The sequence below is a fragment of the Salvia miltiorrhiza genome, chromosome 4 (assembly GCF_028751815.1).
Source record: "Salvia miltiorrhiza cultivar Shanhuang (shh) chromosome 4, IMPLAD_Smil_shh, whole genome shotgun sequence".
Classification (NCBI taxonomy): Eukaryota; Viridiplantae; Streptophyta; class Magnoliopsida; order Lamiales; family Lamiaceae; genus Salvia; species Salvia miltiorrhiza.
The window spans coordinates 19,325,028-19,348,249 of record NC_080390.1 but is presented as its reverse complement, the minus strand read 5'-3'; the positions used below and the strand labels follow the sequence as shown (position 1 = coordinate 19,348,249).

General features: G+C 38.1%; 3 protein-coding genes across 7 annotated transcripts; all 3 read right to left on the bottom strand.

Moving 5' to 3' along the window:
• Positions 1-201: 201 nt before the first annotated feature.
• Positions 202-1,171, bottom strand: LOC131023110 (uncharacterized). The gene is made up of 3 exons (XM_057952653.1): positions 986-1,171; positions 505-903; positions 202-423 (listed from the first exon to the last, which is right to left on the bottom strand). Exons 1-3 carry the CDS (start codon positions 1,067-1,069, stop codon positions 202-204), a joined length of 705 nt encoding a protein of 234 aa, XP_057808636.1. The 5' UTR covers positions 1,070-1,171.
• Positions 1,172-2,481: 1,310 nt separating this feature from the next.
• On the bottom strand, positions 2,482-4,660 carry LOC131023693 (uncharacterized). The gene is made up of 3 exons (XM_057953260.1): positions 4,568-4,660; positions 4,421-4,478; positions 2,482-3,742 (listed from the first exon to the last, which is right to left on the bottom strand). Exon 3 carries the CDS (start codon positions 3,729-3,731, stop codon positions 2,928-2,930), a length of 804 nt encoding a protein of 267 aa, XP_057809243.1. The 5' UTR covers positions 3,732-3,742; positions 4,421-4,478; positions 4,568-4,660; the 3' UTR covers positions 2,482-2,927.
• Positions 4,661-10,277: 5,617 nt separating this feature from the next.
• Positions 10,278-17,719, bottom strand: LOC131023684 (uncharacterized). 5 transcript variants are annotated; one of them, XM_057953244.1, is made up of 13 exons: positions 17,560-17,718; positions 16,161-16,307; positions 15,887-16,069; positions 15,711-15,793; positions 15,365-15,563; positions 14,802-14,923; positions 14,074-14,140; positions 11,737-11,787; positions 11,471-11,523; positions 11,145-11,355; positions 10,742-10,912; positions 10,536-10,633; positions 10,278-10,422 (listed from the first exon to the last, which is right to left on the bottom strand). In XM_057953244.1, the coding sequence occupies exons 1-12, from the start codon at positions 17,617-17,619 to the stop codon at positions 10,574-10,576; spliced, it is 1,407 nt and encodes a 468-aa protein (XP_057809227.1). In that variant the 5' UTR covers positions 17,620-17,718; the 3' UTR covers positions 10,278-10,422; positions 10,536-10,573. The 5 variants fall into 5 exon arrangements, with proteins under 5 accessions (XP_057809227.1, XP_057809224.1, XP_057809228.1 ...); XM_057953241.1 differs by lacking the exon at positions 10,536-10,633 and having other exon boundaries at positions 17,560-17,719; XM_057953245.1 differs by having other exon boundaries at positions 10,278-10,633; positions 16,167-16,307; positions 17,560-17,719.
• Positions 17,720-23,222: the final 5,503 nt, after the last annotated feature.

Genomic DNA, 23,222 nt, shown 5'->3' with positions numbered 1-23,222 from the left:
ACCCCAACAATCCTCTACGATGAGACATGGTACCAATTTCAAATTGATTCAAATAAGTATAGACACAACCTGTATACAGTGATCAAAATAACACTCATGTCACAGAAATTGATTAAGATAAGTATAGACAGTCTGTAAATTGCAGGAAGTTTCTAATCACACATGAATAACAAGCATAAACAAATACATTGCCAAATAACCTCAACTACTGTCATCATCATTACTGGCGTCGTCATCAGATGTCAACGGTTGGTCGTCGTCTTCTGGGTCATCGTCATCTTCAATGTCAACGATTCCACCGAGGGGATGAACAAGAATTGGTGGGTCAATGTCCACAGATGTGTGGGTAGACGTAATAGTAACAACCTCTTCTTGAAACGGTTGATGCAATGTTAAGTTAGATGCGGCAGTGGAGACTTCAACCTTTGATCTTGCGTTGACTTTGCATGCTCACAACCAATTTTTCTTTGCTTGGTTCGTACTGGGATAGGGACAGTAAAACACTTGAACTGCCTGACTCGCTAAAACAAATGGATCATACTTCTGATATTTTCTTGTCTGGTTCACTGATACCAACTTGAAGTTTGTATCAATAGAAGTTCCCCGAGCAGACAAGTCAAACCATTCACATTTGAACAAGACTGTCTTCTTAATTGGATACCCCCCATACTCCAGCACACACACCTCTTGTAGACGCCCATAAAAGTCTTGCACATCTCTACCATAGACTGAGCCTTTTATGCACACGCCACTGTTCACAGTTGCGCGCTCTCCATCAAGATCAGTCGTGTGAAATCTATAGCCATTCACAAAATACCCGGAGTATGTCTCAATCTCAGTTAAAGGCCCGGCTGCAAGCGACTTGATATACGGGTTCAAATCATTGTTAGAAGGGCGAATCACCTGTTCCACACAATCTTTTAAGTTTGCAAGCCCATTTTTAGTCAAGTAAATGTATATTGAATATAAATTTGTCACATCTTACATAATGGCCAAACCACAACATAAAATCCTTGTCGAAAGCACTCTCTAACTCCGCTTCGGTTAGTGAAGGATTTACGTAGCGCATTTCGTCCTCGAAGATCCTAAGATATAACGAAAAAAGTTATAAGTTACGTACGTCGATAATTGATATACATAAATTGAGTCAACAATACTCACTTGATATATGTGTTTGCAACCTCCGCACAATTGCTCAAAATATACATATGCGCAACCATGTATTCTTTAGGATCCATGTATCTCTTTGTCATTCGCCCAATCGGACGTCCAACTGGTTTGAAGATTAAGAGTTGATTAGGATCATCACTGTCTTCAACAGACTCTTCAATATTGCGAGGCAAATTTCTCCACTTTGTAGTCACATGATCCTCAAAGTAATATGAAGAGAAGGTGGACATTTCCTCTAGTATATATGCATTGCTGATGGATCCTTCAACATTGGCTTTGTTTCTGATATGATTTTTCAATGTCCTCAAATATCGTTCAAAAGGATACATCCACCGATACTGCACTGGACCAGCCAATCGTGCTTCATCTGCCAAATGAACTGGTAGATGCTCCATTGAATCAAAGAAACTCGGGGGAAAGATACGCTCAAGTTTGCATAGAGTAACTGATATCTTCTCATTGAGTATTCCCATATCATGTATTGAGATATTGCGGGCTGTTAATTCTCTAAAGAAACAACTTAACTCTGTAATTGCCTCCCAAACATTCTTAGGAAGAAGTTCTTTAAAGGCTACAGGTAGTAGTAATTGCATGAACACGTGACAGTCGTGGCTTTTCATGTTATGCATCTTCAGAGCGTTCAAATCAACGCATCTGCTAATATTTGACATGTACCCATCGGGAAACTTAAGACTCTTGATCCATTGAAGTAAGATTTTCTTTTCATCCCTTTCAAGCGTATAACATGCTTTTGGATACAGTCGGGATCCATCCACTTTCTTCAATTCAGGCCGTCGACAGAAGATGTTCAATTCTTCTCTCGACTTTTCGGTATCTTTTGTCTTCCCCTTCACATTGAGGACGGTATTAAACACATTATCAAACACATTTTTTTCAATGTGCATGACATCCAGATTATGTCGAATCAAAAGGTCCTTCCAATAGGGAAGATACCAAAATATGCTTTTCTTCTTCCACCCAACATGTTCATATTTTGCAAGTTGAGCGTTCCTGTTATCGAAGTCTTCGGTAACCTTCACGAAGCCCAACCCCTCAATTTGATTCAAGATTTCTATTCCGGATCTGTGTTCTGGTGGACCCACATTGCATGTCTTATTCTTCAAGAATGAAGTCTTATTTCTCCTAAACACATGGTCACGAGGTAAGAACTTCCGATGATTGTCAAACCACGATTGTTTACCACTCTTCGTTAGTGTAAATGCGTCTATATTCTCCATACAGTGTGGACATGCCAATTTCCCAGCTGTACCCCACCCAGACAACATAGTGTACGCTGGAAAATCACTAATAGTCCATATTAGAGCTGCCCGCATCTGAAAATTTTGCTGCAACGATATGTCATAAGTGTTCACACCAACCTCCCACAAATATTTCAACTCTTGTATCAGTGGCTGTAAGAAAACGTCCAACTTCATCTTTGGGTTAGATGGCCCAGGCACGAGGACAGTGAGGAACATGAATTGTTCTTTCATGCACAACCACGGAGGCAAGTTATACGGTGTGACAATGACCGGCCAAGAAGAATATTGACGCCCTGATTGTGCAAATGGGGCAAAACCATCTGTAGAGAGGCCTAATCTCACATTTCTTATCTCCTCGGCGAATCCAGGATATACTGAATTCAAGTGTTTCCATGCCGGAGAGTCTGCTGGGTGGCGCATGATCCCATCTTCTATTGAAGTCGCATGCCATCGCATATTTTCGGCTGTTGCCGCAGATGCAAACAACCTTTGCAGTCAGGGCGTCAAAGGAAAATAGTGCATCTGTTTGGCGGCCACACGTTTCTTTCGGCGGCTTCCAGATGCACGCAAGTTCTCCTTATATCGTGATGCACCACAAAAATTACAACTCTCTAGCTCACTGTCGTCCCCCCAATACAACATGCAGTTATTAACGCAACAATCAATCTTCTCTACTGGCAAACCCAACCCGCGCAGATTTCTCTTCGTACTGTAAAAGCTGTCAGGGCAGTTGTTATCCTTCGGTAAAGCCTTTTGAACCATCTCAGATATCTGATTAAAACATCTCTCTGACATGTGATTTTCAACCTTTATGCTCATCATCTGTGTCATCCAGGATAACTGTGAGTAAGTATCACAGTCTGGGTATAGAGGACTATCGGCTGCGTTCAACATGTCATAAATTTGTTGAGCGTCAGGATTAGGCGGCTCCTCAAGATTTGTAGGATCTTGATAATTACTAGGTCCAGCATGATCATGCACCATCCTTTGGTAATTACGGTATGACCCATCATCCTCATCCATTATAGTATGTTCTGCTGGCATATACACTGGTGCTTCCCCTTGATAACACCAGTTCGTGTAATTGTGGACAAATCCACGCCTAGTAACATGTTCTCTGACTGTAGGTACAGATGCAAAGACTTTATTCTTACACTTCCTACACGGGCACCTAATGTTACCAATTCCATCTGTATACGCTGTTTGATTTATCGCAAACTCGAGGAAACTCTCAAGTCCCGTTTCAAATGCAGCACGATCATTGTATCTCGCGTACATCCACGATCGATTATCACTCATTCTTGCAAATTCTAATTGAAAATAAAAATAAATCAAATACAATAAATTACTTGAATCTAAGAAAATTTCGACAGCATAACCCCACTATCCTAACTACCAAGTGCTCGACTCTACCAGCAACTATAGTGACCATAGTGGTCCTAATTTACTAAACCTATACTAGGTCTACCCGGCCCCCCAATGTCGAAACAATAATAAAATAACATATAAAACAATAAAAAAAATAAAGTAATAAAAGCAAACACAATCATTTGTTGGGAGAAGATCCTTAAGAAATAATCAATTTCTATCCCAAAGGGAGAAGATCCTTAAGAAATTGATTAAAAATCTATCCCACAATATATAATAACATATCATTTCATCCAAAAAAGAAAATCAATTTAAAATTAATCTAATTAACAAATTAATTTCAATTAATCTAATTAACAAATTAATTTCAATTAATCATACTTTAAACATCCTATAAAGTAACTATAGTTAAATCAATTCATAATTAATCTAATTACCAAATTAATTTCAATTAATCATACTTTAAACATCCTATAAAGTATCTAATTACCAAATTAATTTCAATTAATCATACTTTAAACATCCTATAAAGTAATTAGAATTATGTTAATTTTAATCAAACAAATAAATAATAAATAAATAAACAAATAAATAAAAGTCTATTAAAAACGAAAGTGTACCGTAGGAGTCGACGGCGGAACCGTGCGGTGGCAGGAGCGGTGAGACGGCAGGATTGGCCTGCAATTAGGAGGAGAAAGATGAAGAGAGGATGAGAGGGTGAGAGAGAGAGAGAGAGACAGAGAGAGAGAAGGAAAGGAGGGGCTTACCTTGACGGAGGCGACGGCGGCGACCGGCGACGGCGACGGCGACAGGCGGCGGCAGCAGCAGGGCAGCGGCAGGGCAGGAGGGGGGGAGGGGCAGGGGGGCTGGAGGCGCGAGGGGGGGGATCTGTTCTGGAGGAGAGAGGGTTAGGGCACCCGATTTTGGGCTTTAAAATTAGCGGCGGCCCATTACCGCCGCCAAAGCCCGACCCGCACTCTTTTTACCGGCGGCAACTTGCCGCCGCTAATCACCGGCGGCAGCTGCCGCCGCTATTTGCTAAATATTAAAAAATAAAATTAAAAAATAAAATTCCCGGCGGCCTGAATATTTACTGGCCGCTATGCCGCCGGTGATCACCGGCGGTGACTTTGCCGCCGGTATCAACGCCATATATTCAAAAAATACGGGTCGGCAGCACCGCCGTCGGAAAGCCGCCGGTGATCGCCGGCGGCGAGTCTGCCGCCGGTAAATCCTGCCGGTAAATCGGCGCTTTTTTGTAGTGCCATTAGTGGCAAATGGTAGTAAATATAGGAAAAGAAGAAGAGTAAAAAAGTATAAAAATAGAATAGTGCATCAAATTGTTGACAAATTTTTAAAGGCAAGTAGGGCATTAAATTGTGGACAGAGGGAGTATTTTTTTTTTTTTTTGATAGACATAATAAGAATATTATAAATACTTATCTGATCTCATTTTAGGGTATGAGGCGCCGTTACACGGCTAAATGTGTAGAAGTTCTTAGTTTACACTATTTCCCCTACTTGTTTCTCTTCTCCCTCGTTCAATTCTAGCTTTCCCATATTCACCTCCCCCTCGTCTGTATCTTCAATTCCAGTTTTCTCCGTATGGAAAGTCTGTATCTTCAATTCCAGCTTTCTCCATATGGAAATTTATGTGCTTGTTTATGGGACGTTTCTTGTCAGTGTGTGCTTTTTTGGCAGATTTGTGAATATCTTCACAAAGTGTTGCTTCAAAAAAAAAAAATATCTTCATTTTTTCGCAGAGTAGTTTTTAATCTTTTTATGTTTATATCATTATTTTTGGTAGATCTGTAAGGATCTACCCAATGTTCTTAAGACAGATCTTTATTTTTATTTTTCGCATATTAGTTTTTTGTTTTTTTTGTTTTTTGTTTTTTTGTTTTTTTTTTTTGTGCTTATGCTATCATTTTGATAGATTTATTAATATCTACACAAATTGGTTTTTTTTTTAATCAGAAAAAGAGGGAAATATATTAAACCACAAAACATTGGTACCAGAAGTACCAACACAATACAGACGAAGAGATTAAGGTGCCCAAAACAGGGGCCAAAGTCTCCAGGATTCAAAGAACAAAAACTAAGAAAGAGCTAAGCAGACCATTACACCCAATCAAAACAACAAAACACAGCTACTAGGCTAGAAGGTTTGTGCTTGAGAACCAAACTCTAAACTCCAAAGAGCGTGACGTTAAGTCATACGCCGCATTCCATCCCCAAACTCTCGACTTAATCTCCGCCAACATTTTAACTATATTCCATTTGTCTTGATTGAATCTACAATCGTTCCTACCTTTCCACAAAGACCAAGTGGTGCAAATCCAGATCCCTCTGAGTAAAGGGATGTCCTTTTTATCTCCAATATTGCTAAATGCCACAAAATGCTCACTGGCATTGTGGTGCAGAGCTGTATATTTTCCAATCCAAAAAAGAATGGCATCCCACAATTCACATGATCTTTTACACACGAAAAAGAAGTGCTCAACCGATTCATTTTCCTCTTCACACGCCGTGCACAGGATATCCGAAGCCGAAAGAGCTACTTGTCTTCTAAGAAGGTTGTCGCAGGTTGGAAGCCTTCCTTTAAATAGTCTCCATGTCATAGTTTTTGCTTTGAACGATTAAACGACACTCGGGCTTTCCAGATCGGTGGGAGCTCAAGGCAGACCTCGCGCTGGGAGGAGGTAGTTGCTGCCGCACTTAACACTTTATACACCGATTTGACCGAGTGAGCTCCGTTCCTGTCTGCCATCCAATTCCATCCACTCTACACAAATTGGTTCATAAAATAACAATTTTTTTCTTGCAGATTAGATTTTTTTTTTATACTGAGTAAGATCTATATTTTTTTTCGCTTATTAGTATTTTGTGTTTTAGTTTTTTAGTTTTTTATTTGTTTTTATAGTACCATTTTGGTAGATCTGTTAATATTTACATAAATGGCTTCTCAAATAGATTTTTTTTTTTTTGCAGATTAGTCGAGGAAGTTCTATCCATAATAGTTTTTCTGCATGTTAGATCGCAAGGTCTCAATTGATTCTTGGTATTTTATTTTTTTCTCCAGATTAGTATTTAAATGATCAAAATTAGTTTTGTGTAGATATTTTTCTAAAATGTGTTAAAGTGACTCAGCTTCCATGAGCCAGAAAAGCCCAAAACACCACATTGCATATAAAAAGAAATTCCACAACAGATGCGAGAAGACTGAAATTGGCCTCCATGGATGTTCTTGAGTTGGCCTCCTTGAACTCTAGAGAAATACCCAACTTCTTTTTGTTGTTATGATTATGCATCTTGCTCCTCATACTTTTCCTTGACTGATAATCACGGGACTGTGGCCGAGAATTCCTCAGGTTCATCTCCCTTGCCACTTAGAGTGGAACTCAAGCTAAAAAGTGGAATCAGGTATCGACAGATTCTCTGTCTATGCCTTCCATTTATACATATACATAATAAAAAAATAAAAATGTTTGTTTGTGTTTCCATCTTAAATCAAGTTTCTTTTTCCTCGGAAAAAAGTAAATATTCTACTAAACTGAAATTCTTTAATTTAAATCGATAACTTTACTAAACCTAACAAAAAGGAACAACCTCGAACAATGCTTACAATGTTTTTGATAGTTCAACATCTCTGCGTATCCATCTTATAAATGGATAATTGTTATTAGAATTCAATTATGATGTGTTTTCATTGAACAAATCTTTGTTTTCATTGAACAAACTATAGAGATTGAGAACTTGTAGCTCAACCTTCGTTTATTGTAAAATGATTTTTTTTTGCCATATGCACATATTACTTCTTCTACTACCAATTTATTCCAAAAGTAGATGTACAATTTTATCTATTTTTCCTATAAATCTTGATTATTTGCAATCCACTTTTCTTTTCTTTTTTGTGGCTTTTGATTCTTGAAATTTTTTATTTTCGTAAGGACTTTCAGATTTCAATTGTTTCTTGGTATTTTTATTTTCGTTTAATGATGATGCTTGGAAATTTGAAAGTATTTTTTTTTTTAGCAAAAACCATTTTTTTCGCAGCTAGGTACCTCATCCTGATTGTTAGGTCCAGAGGGTCTCGAATAGGTGTATGGGGGGGAGTACACCTATGGGCTATTTTTAGAATTCCTCAATCAGAGGGATCTCAGACAGAGATCAAAACGAAACTTTACATGCAAACACAGACTCCTGTTTTACTGAAAACAGTTTTGACCAAACAGGGTTGACGACTGATACTGAAAGTTCTTCAGTAAAGAGTTATCAGTTAAGTTGCTGAAACTTAACTAATGCAAGTAAGGGCTTCAGTCGGGTTTGCAAAAACAGAGATGATAACACTCTTCCTGACTATCAGAATATAGATCAGTCAGACTGAGATCATACGAAGCGGAAATTAAACTTAGTTTCGCAATAGCCTCGGTGGAGCACGTTGTTGGTTTTTAGGTTTCTCTTTGCAGTTAATCAGAGTTCAGTTTATCAATTGAAATAACACAAGTAGGAATATAAAACTGAAAGCTGTAAACGACACAGAGAATTTTACGTGGTTCGGAAAAACCCTTTCCTACATCCACGGTTGGTTGATCAGACCAACAATCCACTCCGCAAGTGCTTAACAGGTGCACTGCAAACCAAACCGTGTGCTTGTCGGGTGCACACAACCGTACCACTGAAGAAAACTCTTCTTCAGTACCCACACTTCACTCGTATCGGATTTCTCTTGCTCAGCACAACCCGTGCTAAGACTTCTCACTCAGAGTCAGAGTACCTTCCTGAACTCCGAATAACTCAAACACTCTTTTGGGAGGGAGGTTTGAACGAGTGTCAACTATACTACAAATAACAAGTTCTTTGAAGCAAGTTTGACCTTCGGCTTCTGGGTAAACAGAGGTTTGACTAAGGTCTAAGAGAATATGTGTAATCAGCAGTGACTGATTTTGGCTTTGGAATTCTCTTCTTCGATTCAAGCTTTGGGGAGGTTAAGCTTTAGGCTGAGTAGCAATTTCGGCAGAGCTTCAGCTTATGTCGTTGAATCGGTGAAGGTTGAAGTGATCCTTAAGCGCTATTTGTAGGAGAACTCTTGAATAGATCCGTTGGCGTAGAACGTCATCAAGATTTCTTCCGTTGGAGAGCAATTCGAATTTGGGCTGAGGCTTTAATCTTCGAGGTTCCTTGTCTGGGTGGAAACGGCTCTCTTGATGGACAGGAGATGTGACGTCTCTGAAAAGTAACCACCAGATAGGAATGACCTCTGCAGAGATAAGGATATCCTGAGATCTCTGCATTTAATGCGGCTGTACTTTGTGAGTACGTGGCTTCCTTTGAACGTTGGAAGATCAGTCCTAGGAGAAATGTTCAACTGATACTTGACTTTAGTATCAGTCCATTGCGCGCATTAAGTAATCAGTCTTCAACTGATTCTTCAACTGATACTTCAGTTGGTATCTGCAGTCTTCAGTCTTCAGTCTTCAGTCCTTCGTTCTTCAGTCTTCAGTCTTCGACACCGCAAGCTAAACTAGAAACGAACTCTAACACTTGAGTTCAAAGCAATTCTAATCTATTACAATTACAACCTATGAATTTTGGTATCATCAAAACAAGGGTTATGATATTCCACAAGGTTCCCAACACTGATGTCTTTTCAGAAGCTTAAGAAATAGAACCAAAAAAAATAATTAACATGTTTTGATAAGCTTAAGAAAATGGTTATCAGTTATATGGTAGAAAATAGTTTAGCTTATATAAAACATTGCACTAACTTCATTTTGTTTTTGTGGCTTTTCCAGGATTGTAGAGGTAACACGTCTATGCTGCAGATTGAAGTCTTCATCTGTAGAGAAAATTCCTAAGTAATAGTATCACAATTTTAGAGTATACGTATAAAGTAGAAAAAATATTGTAATAATTGGTTAGTATCTGGATTGTAATTAAAAAAAATAGTAAATAGCCAAAAAAAAGTACTACTAAACAAAATAAAAATGACATAAAAATATGAAAACAACATAAAAAAGAATTAAATTAAACAAAAATAGAGAGAGAAAGTTTGTACTGCAAATTGTATCCAAGTTGGTCTTAAATCATTTGATAATTATAGGCTAATTGAGCAACAAATTGGCTCCAAGATTAGTTGTATTCAAATTCAAATTTTGGCTCCAAAACTTGCTAGGTAAACTGCATATGTGCTCAATATTGAAGCAATTACACACTGGATAAAAAGAGGCTGCAATTGGCGGGAAACACAGTCTCCCACAAAACTGTGCTTTAATATTAGTATGGCGGGAAACACAGTCTCCCACGAAACTGTGCTTTAATATTAGTATAGATTACGCTCTCAACCGTTATGTAAAAGGCTTATACATAATGGATTTTCATGCGTTAGTTATTTACGGATAACCGTTATGTATAATAGTATAGATAACGTACAAATATCTATTATATATGCGCGCCACATACATAACACCACTATACTTAACGCAAGTTTTTCCACATAGATAACGGGTAAAATTAGTTATGTATGCGCGTTTTTGGTGTAATGGAAGTAGAATTATTTACAAATTTGTGCAAGCCAACATGTGTACAACGCACGACACGGCTCGTCCCTGTCGACCTGCCTCTGCGACACAGTATAAATAGAGAACCTTCTTAATTTCAGCCATTCCATCCTCTAAGATAAGGTAACACAATCACGACTGATACTGCTTATGATCGAGGGGTCAGAAACGACACCATTTCTTCCCTTAAACGGTGTTTCTTCATTCACCACCTCAAGCGACGGTATTCTTAAACGGCCCAGATTCATGCAACACTTTCATAACATATTCAAGCTATAAAGAACTCAACAGAATGAGTATAAGCAGATCGCCCTATGCGTTTGTTGCAAACAAACACAAACAAATGGAGAATTGAAAATGTTCGGTTCTACAAGAAATTACCTGAGCTTGTTCTCGTATCAAGAAATCCGAAATCGATTTCCTGAAGCCCTCATCCAAGATATAGTGACAGCTGTAGGTCGTGACTGGCATATAACCTCTCTGAATCTTGTGCTCACCTTGGGCTCCCGCCTCTACCTTGTCAAGATTAAGTTCAATCGCTGCTTCTATGGCCTACCATATTAGGAACAGTTATGAAAAATAAGTATTTCGATTTTATTTTGATGCCGTCACCAGAGCAAAACTACATAGCCACAATAGATCCTAGAATGTGATCATCATTTATGAATTCAAGGTTTACGCGAACACAAATTTTGGCACGAATAGTTTCCGTCTAATTTAATGTTAACAAACACATCAACAATACAACAATCACACATGAGTGAAGTAGAAGAGCAGGGAAAACCTGATAATAGCAGGCTTCAAAATGTAGATTTGGGTAGTATGCTCGAGGAAGGCATCCCCATAGGCGTCCATATAATGTGTCTCCTCCAATAAGATTAAGAGCTCCAGCAACGAGTTCGTCCCCTTCTTCTGCAGTAACAAGTAACACCCCGTCACCCAGCTTTGAAGCCATATTGTGGAAGAAATCTCTTGTTAGATATGCACTTCCCCACCTGAGGACATTTTAAAACCAAGGATTACGAGGATTTCTGTGTCTTTTTGTTTTTTTATGAAATGATGTATTTGATTTATATGTTCGACCAGAAAACTAGAGTTCAGTGAACAAACTTATTGTCTGTGGTGTTCCTGTAAAACTTATAGAATGTATCCCAGTGTTTAGCCTGCCAACGTAATGGACATAGAAAGTTAGAATTTAGGAGGAGAATGCTGTTGAAAATCAGTAGCATAATGTTAATAACGATTCTTCATAATACTTTTCCAATATACAACTATGATAAAATTCAGATTATCAATTTATTTTAGAAAGAGAAGGCCGCGAAGATGAAAAGCTCTAACTTTATATGAAAACAGTGTATGCTGATAATAAAAAGTACCTTAATCTCATCTCCTCGTAGGCGTTTCATGGTCAAATTCTGGACAGAAATCTGCAGGAAGGAACAATTTACGAGATTAGCAGCAAATTCTTCTGCTGATCTCATGATACGACAATAGAACAAGCAACATTTATTTGTTTGAACCCAAGATTCGTATGAACTGACCAACAAAAGACAAGATCAGAAGATGAAGAGAGACAGAAACTTCAGAACTGCATACGAATCAAAATGAAATATTTTGCAGTTTATACGCAAAAATACCAATTTCAGTCTCCAGATACGCATGCGCTCGAAGTCACGGGCGGATAAGATGCAAGGACATAACAATTTAAATTTCAATTGCAGAAAAAGTTCAGATATTTAAAAAAAATTACTTTATTTTGATAGATGAAGATAATATTTTTTATCAAATTTTGGAATGAGGAAAAATAAATAAATGGGTGGTATCACATCAAAATGTTACTCCCTCCGTCCCATTACAAATATCCCACTTTCCATAATGGGATGTCCCATTACAAATCTCTCATTCCTTTTTTATGGCAATATATTCTCTCTCTATATCTAATACTAGTATTTAAATAATTTTCACCAACCCACTTTATCTACTTTCTACACATTTCTTATCCCTGTGCCCAAAAGTAATGGAACATTTGTAATGGAACGGAGGGAGTACCTCTTAACTAAGAAAGTAAGATTAAAAAAATCCGTTGAAACAACGTTGGTTTACTAAAATGCCTTTAATAATATAAATTAAGCGAAAAGGTTGAAATATAGTCATCTTTTTCTTTATTATTCTCTCGCAGCCGCATAACTGTCGTTGTTTTACACAGCCTCCCCTAATGAAAATTCCTAGCTCCGCCCCTACTCGTAGTAGTTAGCCAAGCCTCATATAGCAAAACTAAAAACGTACAACCTTGAATATGAGAAACTACATACTTCCTCTATTCCATTTGACTTGGTCTGTATTCTTTTTCGAGTTGTCCCATTTGAATTGGCCTATTTCCGTTTTGGATAATCACTTTACACTACATTAAATACGAGCCCACACACTTTTATACTACAATCTTACCCTCCTAAATAACCATGCCGAAAAGAAATTGGCGAAGTGAAGTGGGATGTAGGGAATATATGTTTTACTATCAAGGACAAGTTGGCCAATGTTACCTCTGACATGCTAATAATCACAATGTCCCTAATTTTCCGTTCGAAGATATGATTAGTGAGAGAGACATCTCACAGCCTTTAACCTCTACTAGGACTGTATCCTTACATTCCTTATAAGATGCCAATCACACTTAATTCATTCTCAAGAAATTATGTACTCCCTCCGTCCCACTTGAAATGTCCTATTTCTTTTCGGCACGGTTATTTAGGAACATGTTAATTAGATTATTAAATAGTGTGTTGTAGAGTTAAAAAGGTGATGTGGGCCCCAAAATTCCTACTTTTTGAGAATAACTTTTTCTATAAAAGGATACAAGACATTTGAAGTGGGACAGCCCAAAAAGAAAAACAAGACATTTGAAGTGGGACGGATGGAGTATAAGGAAAGGAGATTCAATTCAAAACAAACCTTGCCACAGCCAAAAAGACATGACCATGACTTGGAAAGCAGATGACATATGCAAGTACCATAGTTGGCGACAAGTGGTATTCCTATATGTTTATCATCAAACAATTACCAATTCAGCCATTTTTATCTATATACCTGTATTTTAAGTTATCACTTCACCCAGCATTCATTTTTTCTATTTTTATTATAGTTTTGCATGTTTCCGGATAAAGTAAATTAGCCATGATAAAGGACAAATTCTGAAGTACAAATTTGTATGGTGAAGCTCTAATTCTGTAATTCGGAATTGGTAGCTTTTAGAACCGGAAATAGAATATGAATAAGGAATCTATGATATGATAAACTAATGAATGCCCTGCAAATCTTTTACACAATAATGAGCTTAAGCTTATAAAGATGGTTGGGGCTCTTGAATTTCCAAATCAAAGGTGCACATCAGATTGAATTGTGTTCACTCTCACTTTCTATCCCATGTTAATGTAATATTGCCTTTAATGGAAGTAGCGACAAGCAGATTCTGATTAAATGAATGAGATAGTCCAAAAATACAACTAAACTGTAAGATTAGCTAGTTAGTCCATAAGCCTGATTATTAGTTTAAAGCTTCCTTTTCCTTTCATTTCATGAAATGATTTCACGGTCCACATGGAACTTGATGTATACTTGCATTAATGCTCTCCACTAATCTTTCCATCAATTGTCAAATTCAGCAAAAGAAAAACTGAGAAAATAGCATAACAACAAGAAGAAGACTCCAACAGTACCTTCTTCCGCTCTTGACGAATAGTTTTCCTTTTACTTTGCTTCATGTCCATCAAAAAGTCATCAAAACTGTACATGAAATCAAAACTCAACTAGAGATTCAAGTCCTTCAAGTTCAAGAGTCATTTCTTAAATATCGGTTCACTTATAGCAAAGTTCTATGATAAGGTCAATCTCTATAATTCAAGGACAATGGTTTTTCATATGAGGCAATAGATTCTAGCAATCATGCCTAGTAGCAAACATAAAGCCCACCCCACACTCCAAAGAAAACTAACCGTGAAACACTAGAAACAGCCCCCAAGAGATACCCCTCAATGGCCCTTTTTGGGGAAACTTTTAGGGTTTTGAAAGTCATTCCCATTCTACAAATAGGCCAAACATTACCGGGAATATTCTAGTTACCAGAATTAAACATATTGTTTGCACAACTGCCCAGGAGAACCGGATTGTGCTTAAACATTATAGTTGATTTTCTTCATCTATGCAGCTCATAGCATATGGTTTAAGAGAATTTACAATTCTGACTCAAGGGGATTTTTCGCTTTTCTGACGTAACTTCTTTTCTTTTTCAGGAATCTATTTCTCTTCTCTTGTAAACCACTCACCAATATTAGCCAAGGTAATGCAAATGGAAAATGTTCTACACAATTGAAACTGCCTGCATAATTTTTTTCTATTTACCCATTCAGCCATTTCACGGAGAAAATGAAGTACCAAATGCGGTTACCTTTTATAATTATGATTTTTCCAGTGATACTGCATTCCGACTCTCTGCAGAAAACCCTTCTCCTTTAACTTCCCCACCTCATCTGCAGAGGGAAAAGTTATGTGTAGTGATGAAACCTGAAACTGGGAAGACACCAATATGTTAATATAAACAATGGGGAAACAGAAAAATAAATCATTTCAGTCTGTGAAAGAAAATACAAATATATGAAATTTCAATTTTTTCTGAGAAGCTTGTCTCACATAGTGGCCGCGGTACATGAGAACAGAGAAAAACAAGAGAATGAAGTCTCATGAATTACACCTTCAATATATTTTTCGTTAATCAGGATACAAGCACAAATATACGCCCACTCATAATGTTTTTGAGAAATAGACGACAAATTTTTCTATGAAAAATAGAAGAAATAAATTCAAAATTAATCCAAGTAAAAGTGAAATGGAAAAGGTATACTAAAGAAGGAGAATGTGATCCTGATGTATCCCTGAACAATTAAAACATTGCATAAATCTGAACTGAAATTAAAGCTGCAGTAAGAAAGATAAGTTAGATTCAGTAGCCACCTTAATTGTCAGCGCCACCAATGCAGAGACTAAAATATCAAAAACCTGATCCCTGTAACTTGTGTTACGAACTAAGATCCTTGGGCCAGTAACAGGAGTGAAAGGCACACAACATTGCAGCTTCGGATAATATCTTGATCCATAACTGTAATAGGCATCTGCCCATGAATGGTCGAAGACATACTCACCGTAAGAATGGCTGCAGCGTTGGACAAAACCACACTCAAAACATAAAACATGTAAGAGAAGACACAGTTACGAAAACTGTTTGCAGAGTGCATGTAGCATGTGCGTGTGAATAGTTTTACTTTTCATAAAGAAGAAAAAAATAATAAAATAAACAAACCTTTTAAGATACAGAGGAATGACCCCAAGTACATTATCAGAGTCATCCTGTGCAACAATATGCTGGGGAACCCATCCTGTTTCCTGGAAGGGGTGGCAAACTATTAATAATATAATGATGAGGACAACATTATCCGAAAATGGCAAGCCAATGCCACAGAAGTTGAACTCGCTAACCTTCACTGCACAGCCTGTCTCCTCTAGGCTCGAAAGAAAACCATGGGTAAGAAATGGATTAAATTTTTCTGGGCCTGCAGCATCAACACTGCAAGCATCCCACTCATGTGGTAAAATCTCTGAGATGGATGAAACCACTCGAACTGATAGCTTTCTGTCCTTGTCAACATTACTTCTATCTCCCTATCATAGAATAACATAACATAATGAACATTATCATCACAAATTTGGCAGACTAAACACTAAAATATTGAAGGAACACAAAAGCAAACACCTCCACCCTTAATTCTGGCAAACTGAAGTCTCCAAGGGATAGCTCTTGTTTGGTGGGCTCAACAGACTTCCTTGGTCCCCAAAATATGGCTTTTATGCTAAACCCAACATCTGAATTTGGGGCACACCTTCTACATAAAGTTTTCCTCTGGGTAACGAGAGAATTAGATATGCAATATACCAAGCAGAAAAAACCTAAACACTAAAACATGATCAGTCTATATTATGATGAAAGAGCATATAAATATAACACCAATTACAGGACATAGTTTAGTTTACTAGAATAAGTAAGTGTTGCTTCATATTGTAATTTGTAAGCCACAAGCAAGTCAGTAAAAACTGCATGCTTGTTTTCCTAATTCCTAGTAAGCGAAATATTTTCATGACAAGATGAACATTTCTTAAGATCATGACATTCCAACGCTCCAGACTTTGGGAATGTTGAGTGGGATTCCAGAGATTAGGAACTCATCGAAGGATTGAAAAAGGAAGGAACGTTAAGGTCAACAAGGCAACACCTCAATTGCTCACTAAACTTTTTCGACGGTATTTGCTTCTCTAAAACTAGAAGGAAAATACGGAGAGTGTATGAGAAATTGATACGGGAAAAATTTTTACTGTTACAAATTTTTAAGGGAAATAATTATGGAAGGATTAAGAAAAATATAGTATTTGGCAAAATGTAACTCAAGCATGCCCAAAATTACAAAAAGCAGATAGGAAACTTCGAGAGAACAACTACAGTCGAATAAATTACTCTTTTACTTATGAGACAGAACAAGGAGCTAATCAACTGGAAGCAATCAATATTTTTACGATCGTGGAATTGGATAACAATAGTATCCTGATATAACCATGCAAAAGTAACTCCCATTCAAGAAAACTTCATAAATGCAGTACTGATTGGTAATCAAATATTGAGATGGGAAAAACAAGTTGATTGGATTGGCATAACGAAATGCAACTTTGCATACAGACCAACAAATACATTATTCCATGCTTATCCCAGCAACATGATTAATTGATTATTACTCCTAAGAATGAAAATATCTGGTAATTAGAGCTGCCTGTGTACAACCTTTTCTACTGACTTCATACTCAACGTTACTTTTTCCATTACATGGTTGAAGCTGAATTTTCAAATTTACAACTTAACATTATTTTCTGGAAGTCCATTGAAACAACTGGAGACGGCTGCGAGCATAAATCTATTCCCCCTCCCACCTCACCCTAAAAAATACAAATAACAATTCTATGTTTCAGGAACAAAAACGTTTGTCTGAGTGATACAATCAAAACCCTCTAAGCTATAGGTGGTTAGAAATTGGTGTGGGGGGGGGGGGGGGCGACAGCTAGTAATAAATTCGAAGTGAGAAAAAGTTGAGTTGTGAGCAGCTTACGAGGGTGTGGCCCAGAAATGGAGAAGAAGCAGCCACGGCGACAGCCATGGCAACTGGCATCACAAAAAGATCAGGCTTTTTGTGTTTCTGTTTGGCTCTGTTTCTTTCTCTCCTCAATTTTTTATTCTTCCGTTACTCCTATGACCTGTCAGACGAATGCCACTTCAAATCAATACATCACCTCTTTAATTTGCGCCTTGCGAACAACTTTCGTTTTTTTTCTTTTAAATTATTATTAGTCCGTGTGATGTACCACGAAAATAATATATTTAAATAAATAAGTATAAATAATAAATAAAATTAAAATATATTTTAAAAATTAAATAACTTTTTTTTGTTTTTAAATTAAAAATTAAATAAAATAATCCACATCAATTTTTTTTTTTAAATGACGATTTTATATATAAAAAAGAAAAGAAAAAACCCAAAAAAACCCTTGAAAGCACAGAAGGAGCAGACTAAGGGCCGAACCTCATAAAAACCTTTTCACGGAAAACCCAATTGGGAAAACGTGAAAAGGAAAAAGAGTACTCGTCAAAACACAAAACGAAAGTAGGGAAGAGCGGAAGGGAAAGTTTCCGGAACTCCGGCCTAACCATCGTCCCCAAACTATCCCGGCTCTCACCCCACGAAAAAACTAACCGGCCGGTAAGTCGCCGTTGCCGTAAGAAGAGCAAACCCAAACAAAGAAAAACGAGAGCAAAACATCCGGGTATATGCCATCTCCGTGAGCACTCCACAACCTCCATCCCCAAATCCAAACGCTTGCCAAGTGATCGAAGAAAAACAAGATCTCCCCAAACAGACGCCAACAAAACCAAACCCGAACCAGACAACAACCCATCAGCCCCAACTACCGTTTCTGACGCAGATGGCTATGCGAAGCCATGTCCAGGCGAACCGCAGCCCTAATCTCCTCAATCTCGTGCGGCCACCACCCTTCCGAACGTTGTTGGTTAGCCATTAAATCTGCCGCCTTGTTTCCTTCTCTAAAGATGTAAGAAACCTGCAGCGAGAAAGCATCTAACATCTTTAAAATCGTATTCCACGCCGCCTTAAAACGCCAAGGCACATTTAAAGAACGAGAATTAAGAATGGATATCACGTAGGTGGAATCGGCTTCAATCCAAAGCTTGTGCCATCCACGATTGTGAGCAATTTGAATCGCCGAGATAACAGCCAGGAGTTCTGCTTCGAATGCAAAACCCGAGCCACCTTTGAAGTGAAAACACCCACGCACCACATTCCAGTTATCTCTAAACACCCCACCTGCAGCAATAGTGCCCGGAGCTCCCGTCGCCGAAATAATCCACATCAATTACTCAATAAAATCACAAATTAAAAAACATAAGTTTTCAAATTTGTATAAAGTGTAATGATAATTCTAATTATTAAATAATTTGACAATGAAAATTCACATTACATTATTATTATTGTTGTGACCAATAATATCACCTTATAACAGAAAATAACAAGATCACGAGAAACGCGTAGAAACTTTGAACTTTGTATTGATTTAGCGCAAAGCTTTGAAAGTAAGTAGACAATGATCGTAGATGATTTTACATTAGGATTTTACACGTATTTATAGGCAAAGCACTAGGAATTTTGGTAGGAGAAAGACTCCTATTTGACTTATAATCGAACTATAACTCCTCGTACTTATCTCATACCCTTGTCATGATCTTGGCGTCGTACTCGGGTTGATTGAAGGCGTTGAACTCTTTAGGATAAGGTTGGCTCCGCAAAATTAGGCTTGTTTTGTTGGGGGCAGCCCTGTTCGGGGCTTGGCAGCGGTGTTCGATAGGAATCTCTCTTTCTCTGTTATTTTCCTCCGATATTTTTAGAATGCGTATTTTTATCCTCGTCAATTATTATAAAGTATTACACGTCATAATAAATAAGTAAATAAATAAATAAATATTTTCATACATAAACATAAATAAAAAGTTGTAAACTTTTAATGAGAGAAAATAAAATATTTTAAAAATTTTAAAACTTATTTGTTTTAAATTCACTTTTTATGATTTTTTACCATATTAAAGATTTGGTCACAAACTTAAATTTAAGATACACATTGAATATTTCTTCACAAATTAAATTTGACAATATTTGAAAAAACTAAAATTATATATAAAAATAGTGGAAAAAAAAATTGGTGAGAAAAGAGAGAGAAACAAGAGAGGGAAAAAATAGAGGGAAAGACTCCTCTTTATATACTTACTAGTACGTCCACCCATGCGATGCACGACAAAATTAAATTAAACGATATGTTTAAATAAATAAATATAAATATTAAACAGAAACAAATATAACAAATGCAAAATATAGTTTAAATTTATAAATACAATTTTCAATTATGTATAAAGTGTAATGATAATTATAGTTATTAACTTATTTTAAATTATTTGATAATGAATATTAATATTACACGTTATTATTATAGAGAATTTCACATAATAATAATAATAAATAAATATTTTCATACATAAACATAAACAAAAAGTTGTAAAATTTTAACAAAGAAAAAGAAAATAAAGTATTTTAAAATTTTAATAACCTATTCGTTTTAAATTCATTTTTCATGATTTTTATACCATATTAAAGATCTTCTGCCGAACTTAAATTAAGATGCACATTGAATGTTTTTTCATAAAATAAACTTGACGATGTTTAGAAAAGAATTAAAATTATAAATAAAAAAGAGAACAAAATAGTAAAAAATTGATAGGAGAAGGGAGAGAAAAAATGGAGAGAAAAGATGGAGAGAGAAAACTCCTCTTTTATATATTACTAGTGGTGAAGTCTAACGTTCAAACCTATCTAAACTAGTCGGAAAAGGACGTCGGAATCACCTGTATCGCAGTGTGAGAGAGAATTTTCTTGAAAACTTGCAGATGAGATTTCTTAAGGTAAAATTGCATATATCTGATATATTGGTTTACAAAGCGTATTTATAGGATTACATTAGGGCGAAGGGTAAAAGGGGCTTTTCATGTCGTTCACGTACTCCACATGCGGCGTACGTGAACGTTTCTCTCTCCACTAACAAACTCTCTAACTATTTTGCAGCTTTTTGTTGAACACGTGCTCTCTTCAAGCTTTCACTGCTGGTTGTTTCCACTCTCTAGGTCTTCTCCGTATGTCGCTTTAGTGCTGCGCTGTCCTCTCTAGTCTGCACAGACATTCGACGGCGCCGCTATCTTTTATGATATGGCTTTGCCTCTTTCGATCCGAGTGGGCCTGGAGTTTAAACCAGCTTCTTTCTTAGTCTGCGCCGACATTAATCGTCGCCGTTGTATTATTTCGACGGTCGTGTGGTGTATTCACGCTTCTTGAGTCGAGTGTGTTCCGGGGCTAAGTCGGCGCCGCTGTCCTTGTTTGGGGTAGGATGGCTGATGGGATCCTCACTCCTCATCAGCTACTCCCCCTAGTCTACGAAAAAGAGAGCTTTGAATTTTCGTAGCTGTGCTTGAAATCAGGTTTCCCCTATTCTAGTCTGCGCCGACTTATATCGGTATTGCTACTTTGCCTTGATCGTTGCGTGACACGGCTCTGCTCTTCTGAGTCAGGTATGCTTAGAGCTTGGTTCAGTTTTTTTCTCAACCAATGATGCCTTAGATCTGTGCTGCTTTCTTGTCAAATATGTCCTCTGAGCCGAGTATGTTGAGGGCCCCGAGTCGGCGCCGCTGTCCTTGTTTGGGGTAGGATGGCTGATGGGATCCTCACTCCTCATCACTTTGAATTTTCGTGGCTACATTGGTTCTTCGGGTTTCTTCTAAGCGGCGCAGGCTTTAGTCGGCGCCGCTTCTCTGGTATTTCTGGGGTGAGAAGTTTTTGAATTTCTTATTGTAATTGTACTGAGCGTTTGGTGCTTTCTTGTCTTCGTAGGATTTTTTCCTCTGTCTATGACGTCTTGTCATTTAATGACTGACACCTTTGCTATTCCCCGTACACGTCCTTTCACAGCCCCAGACTCGATCTACACCCTCCCTTTTCAACCGCCATTTTCGTGATTAAATCTGGACCCTTAAGTTTTTAACCCTAATGATTTCCCTCATTTTCAGTCTTTTCGAATCCACCTCCTCTATAAATGTTCGTTCTCTCTCCTTTTCCTTCTTCTCTTTCCTCCTTCACTCTTCTGTGTTTTTTTTTTTCTGTTTCGGTTTCTCCTCTCTCCCCGCCGGTCGTTCCCCTTCCTCTTCTCGCCCTCCCTGTCGCTAGGTTTAACCAGGTATCTCTTCTCTCCTTCCTCTAGCTTTGCGATATTTTACTTTTTCCTTTTAACGGTTTCTTCATCCCCCTTCCTTCCCCTTTCTCGCTCCGTGCTGTTTTCTTGTTCGCAATTTTGCATTATCCATGGCCGCTTTGTCTGCACTCCCCCAATCCACTCTGTCTACCCGGTCCATGAAGATGATAAGGGATGCCCTTCGTATCGATGTTGGTGATTCGGATTACAAAATCCGGATCCAGAATCCCGCTAACCCTGATTCCGATATGCCTGATACTTTCCGGGGCATTAATCCTGATGTTATTCCGATCTGGGTCGATCAAGTTGATGCTGGACTGCGCATCCCTCCCTCTCATTTTTTAATTGAACTATGTAATTTGTATGGCATTCCATTTTTTCAACTTTCTCCTTCTTCTATTCGTCGAGCCCATGTGCTACATATAGTCTGCGCTGCTAACAATTATCCTTACAGCGCTGCCCTATTCCATAAGACCCATGTTCTGAAACGAACAGGGTCCCATTATAACTTCACCTCCAAGGCTGGGGGTTATATGGCTTTTATGAAAAGAATGACCTCTTTAGACAAAGATTTTCAAGATAAATATTTCTTTGTCCAAACCCGAAATGGCACTTGGCCAGACATTATCGGCGCCGATGCCCAACTTCAATGGCATCAAACTAAGCATCTCACCCCTTCTAGTTCTGCGCGTGTCACTGATATTGAACATATTCTTTTGACGCGATTGGCCGAGGCCCGGGTCAAGGAAGTTTTGGATGTGAAGGTGCTGGTGACTAGACCCTGTGTCTTGGCCGGTGCGGGCTTATTCTCCCGCTATCCCCTATCTCCCGAGGGTATTAAATGTGTTTTAACATTAATACTTGTCATGTTTTGCTTTTACGTCCGCTCCTCTTTCTTGTGAATGTCTGATTTGTTCTTTGGATTGTGTTTCTGATGTGTTTTCCATTTTGTTTGCTCTGTGTTAGGTATGGATACGTGGAAAACCCCATCGGTCGGTGTCATTGATAGTTTCAACTTTTCTCAGAGTGGTGCTGTTGAACCATCTCCAGCTGCGCAGACTATAGGCGGCGCCGCGCAAGCCATTGCCGCGGGGTCTTCCGGCTCTCGACGCCCCCTAGTTAATCCCCTCCGGCTTCGCAATGAGGATACCGGAAATGTGGAAGAGGATGATCCTCCAGCTCTGAAGAAACGAAAAGGTGCTTCGACTAAGAGGCAGTTGTAGCAAAAGAAAAAGAAAACCACGACGCCTGCGGCGCAGCCGGAAACCGTCGTATTATACTCAGAGGATGCTACCTCCTCTGCTCAGATGCCTGTTTCTCCTCACCGTTCCCGCGATGTTGGGGTGTCCTTTGGAATGGGGATCGCCCCTCGTGTTCTTGGAGATCTAACTGGCGAAGAATGTCGATCTCAAAT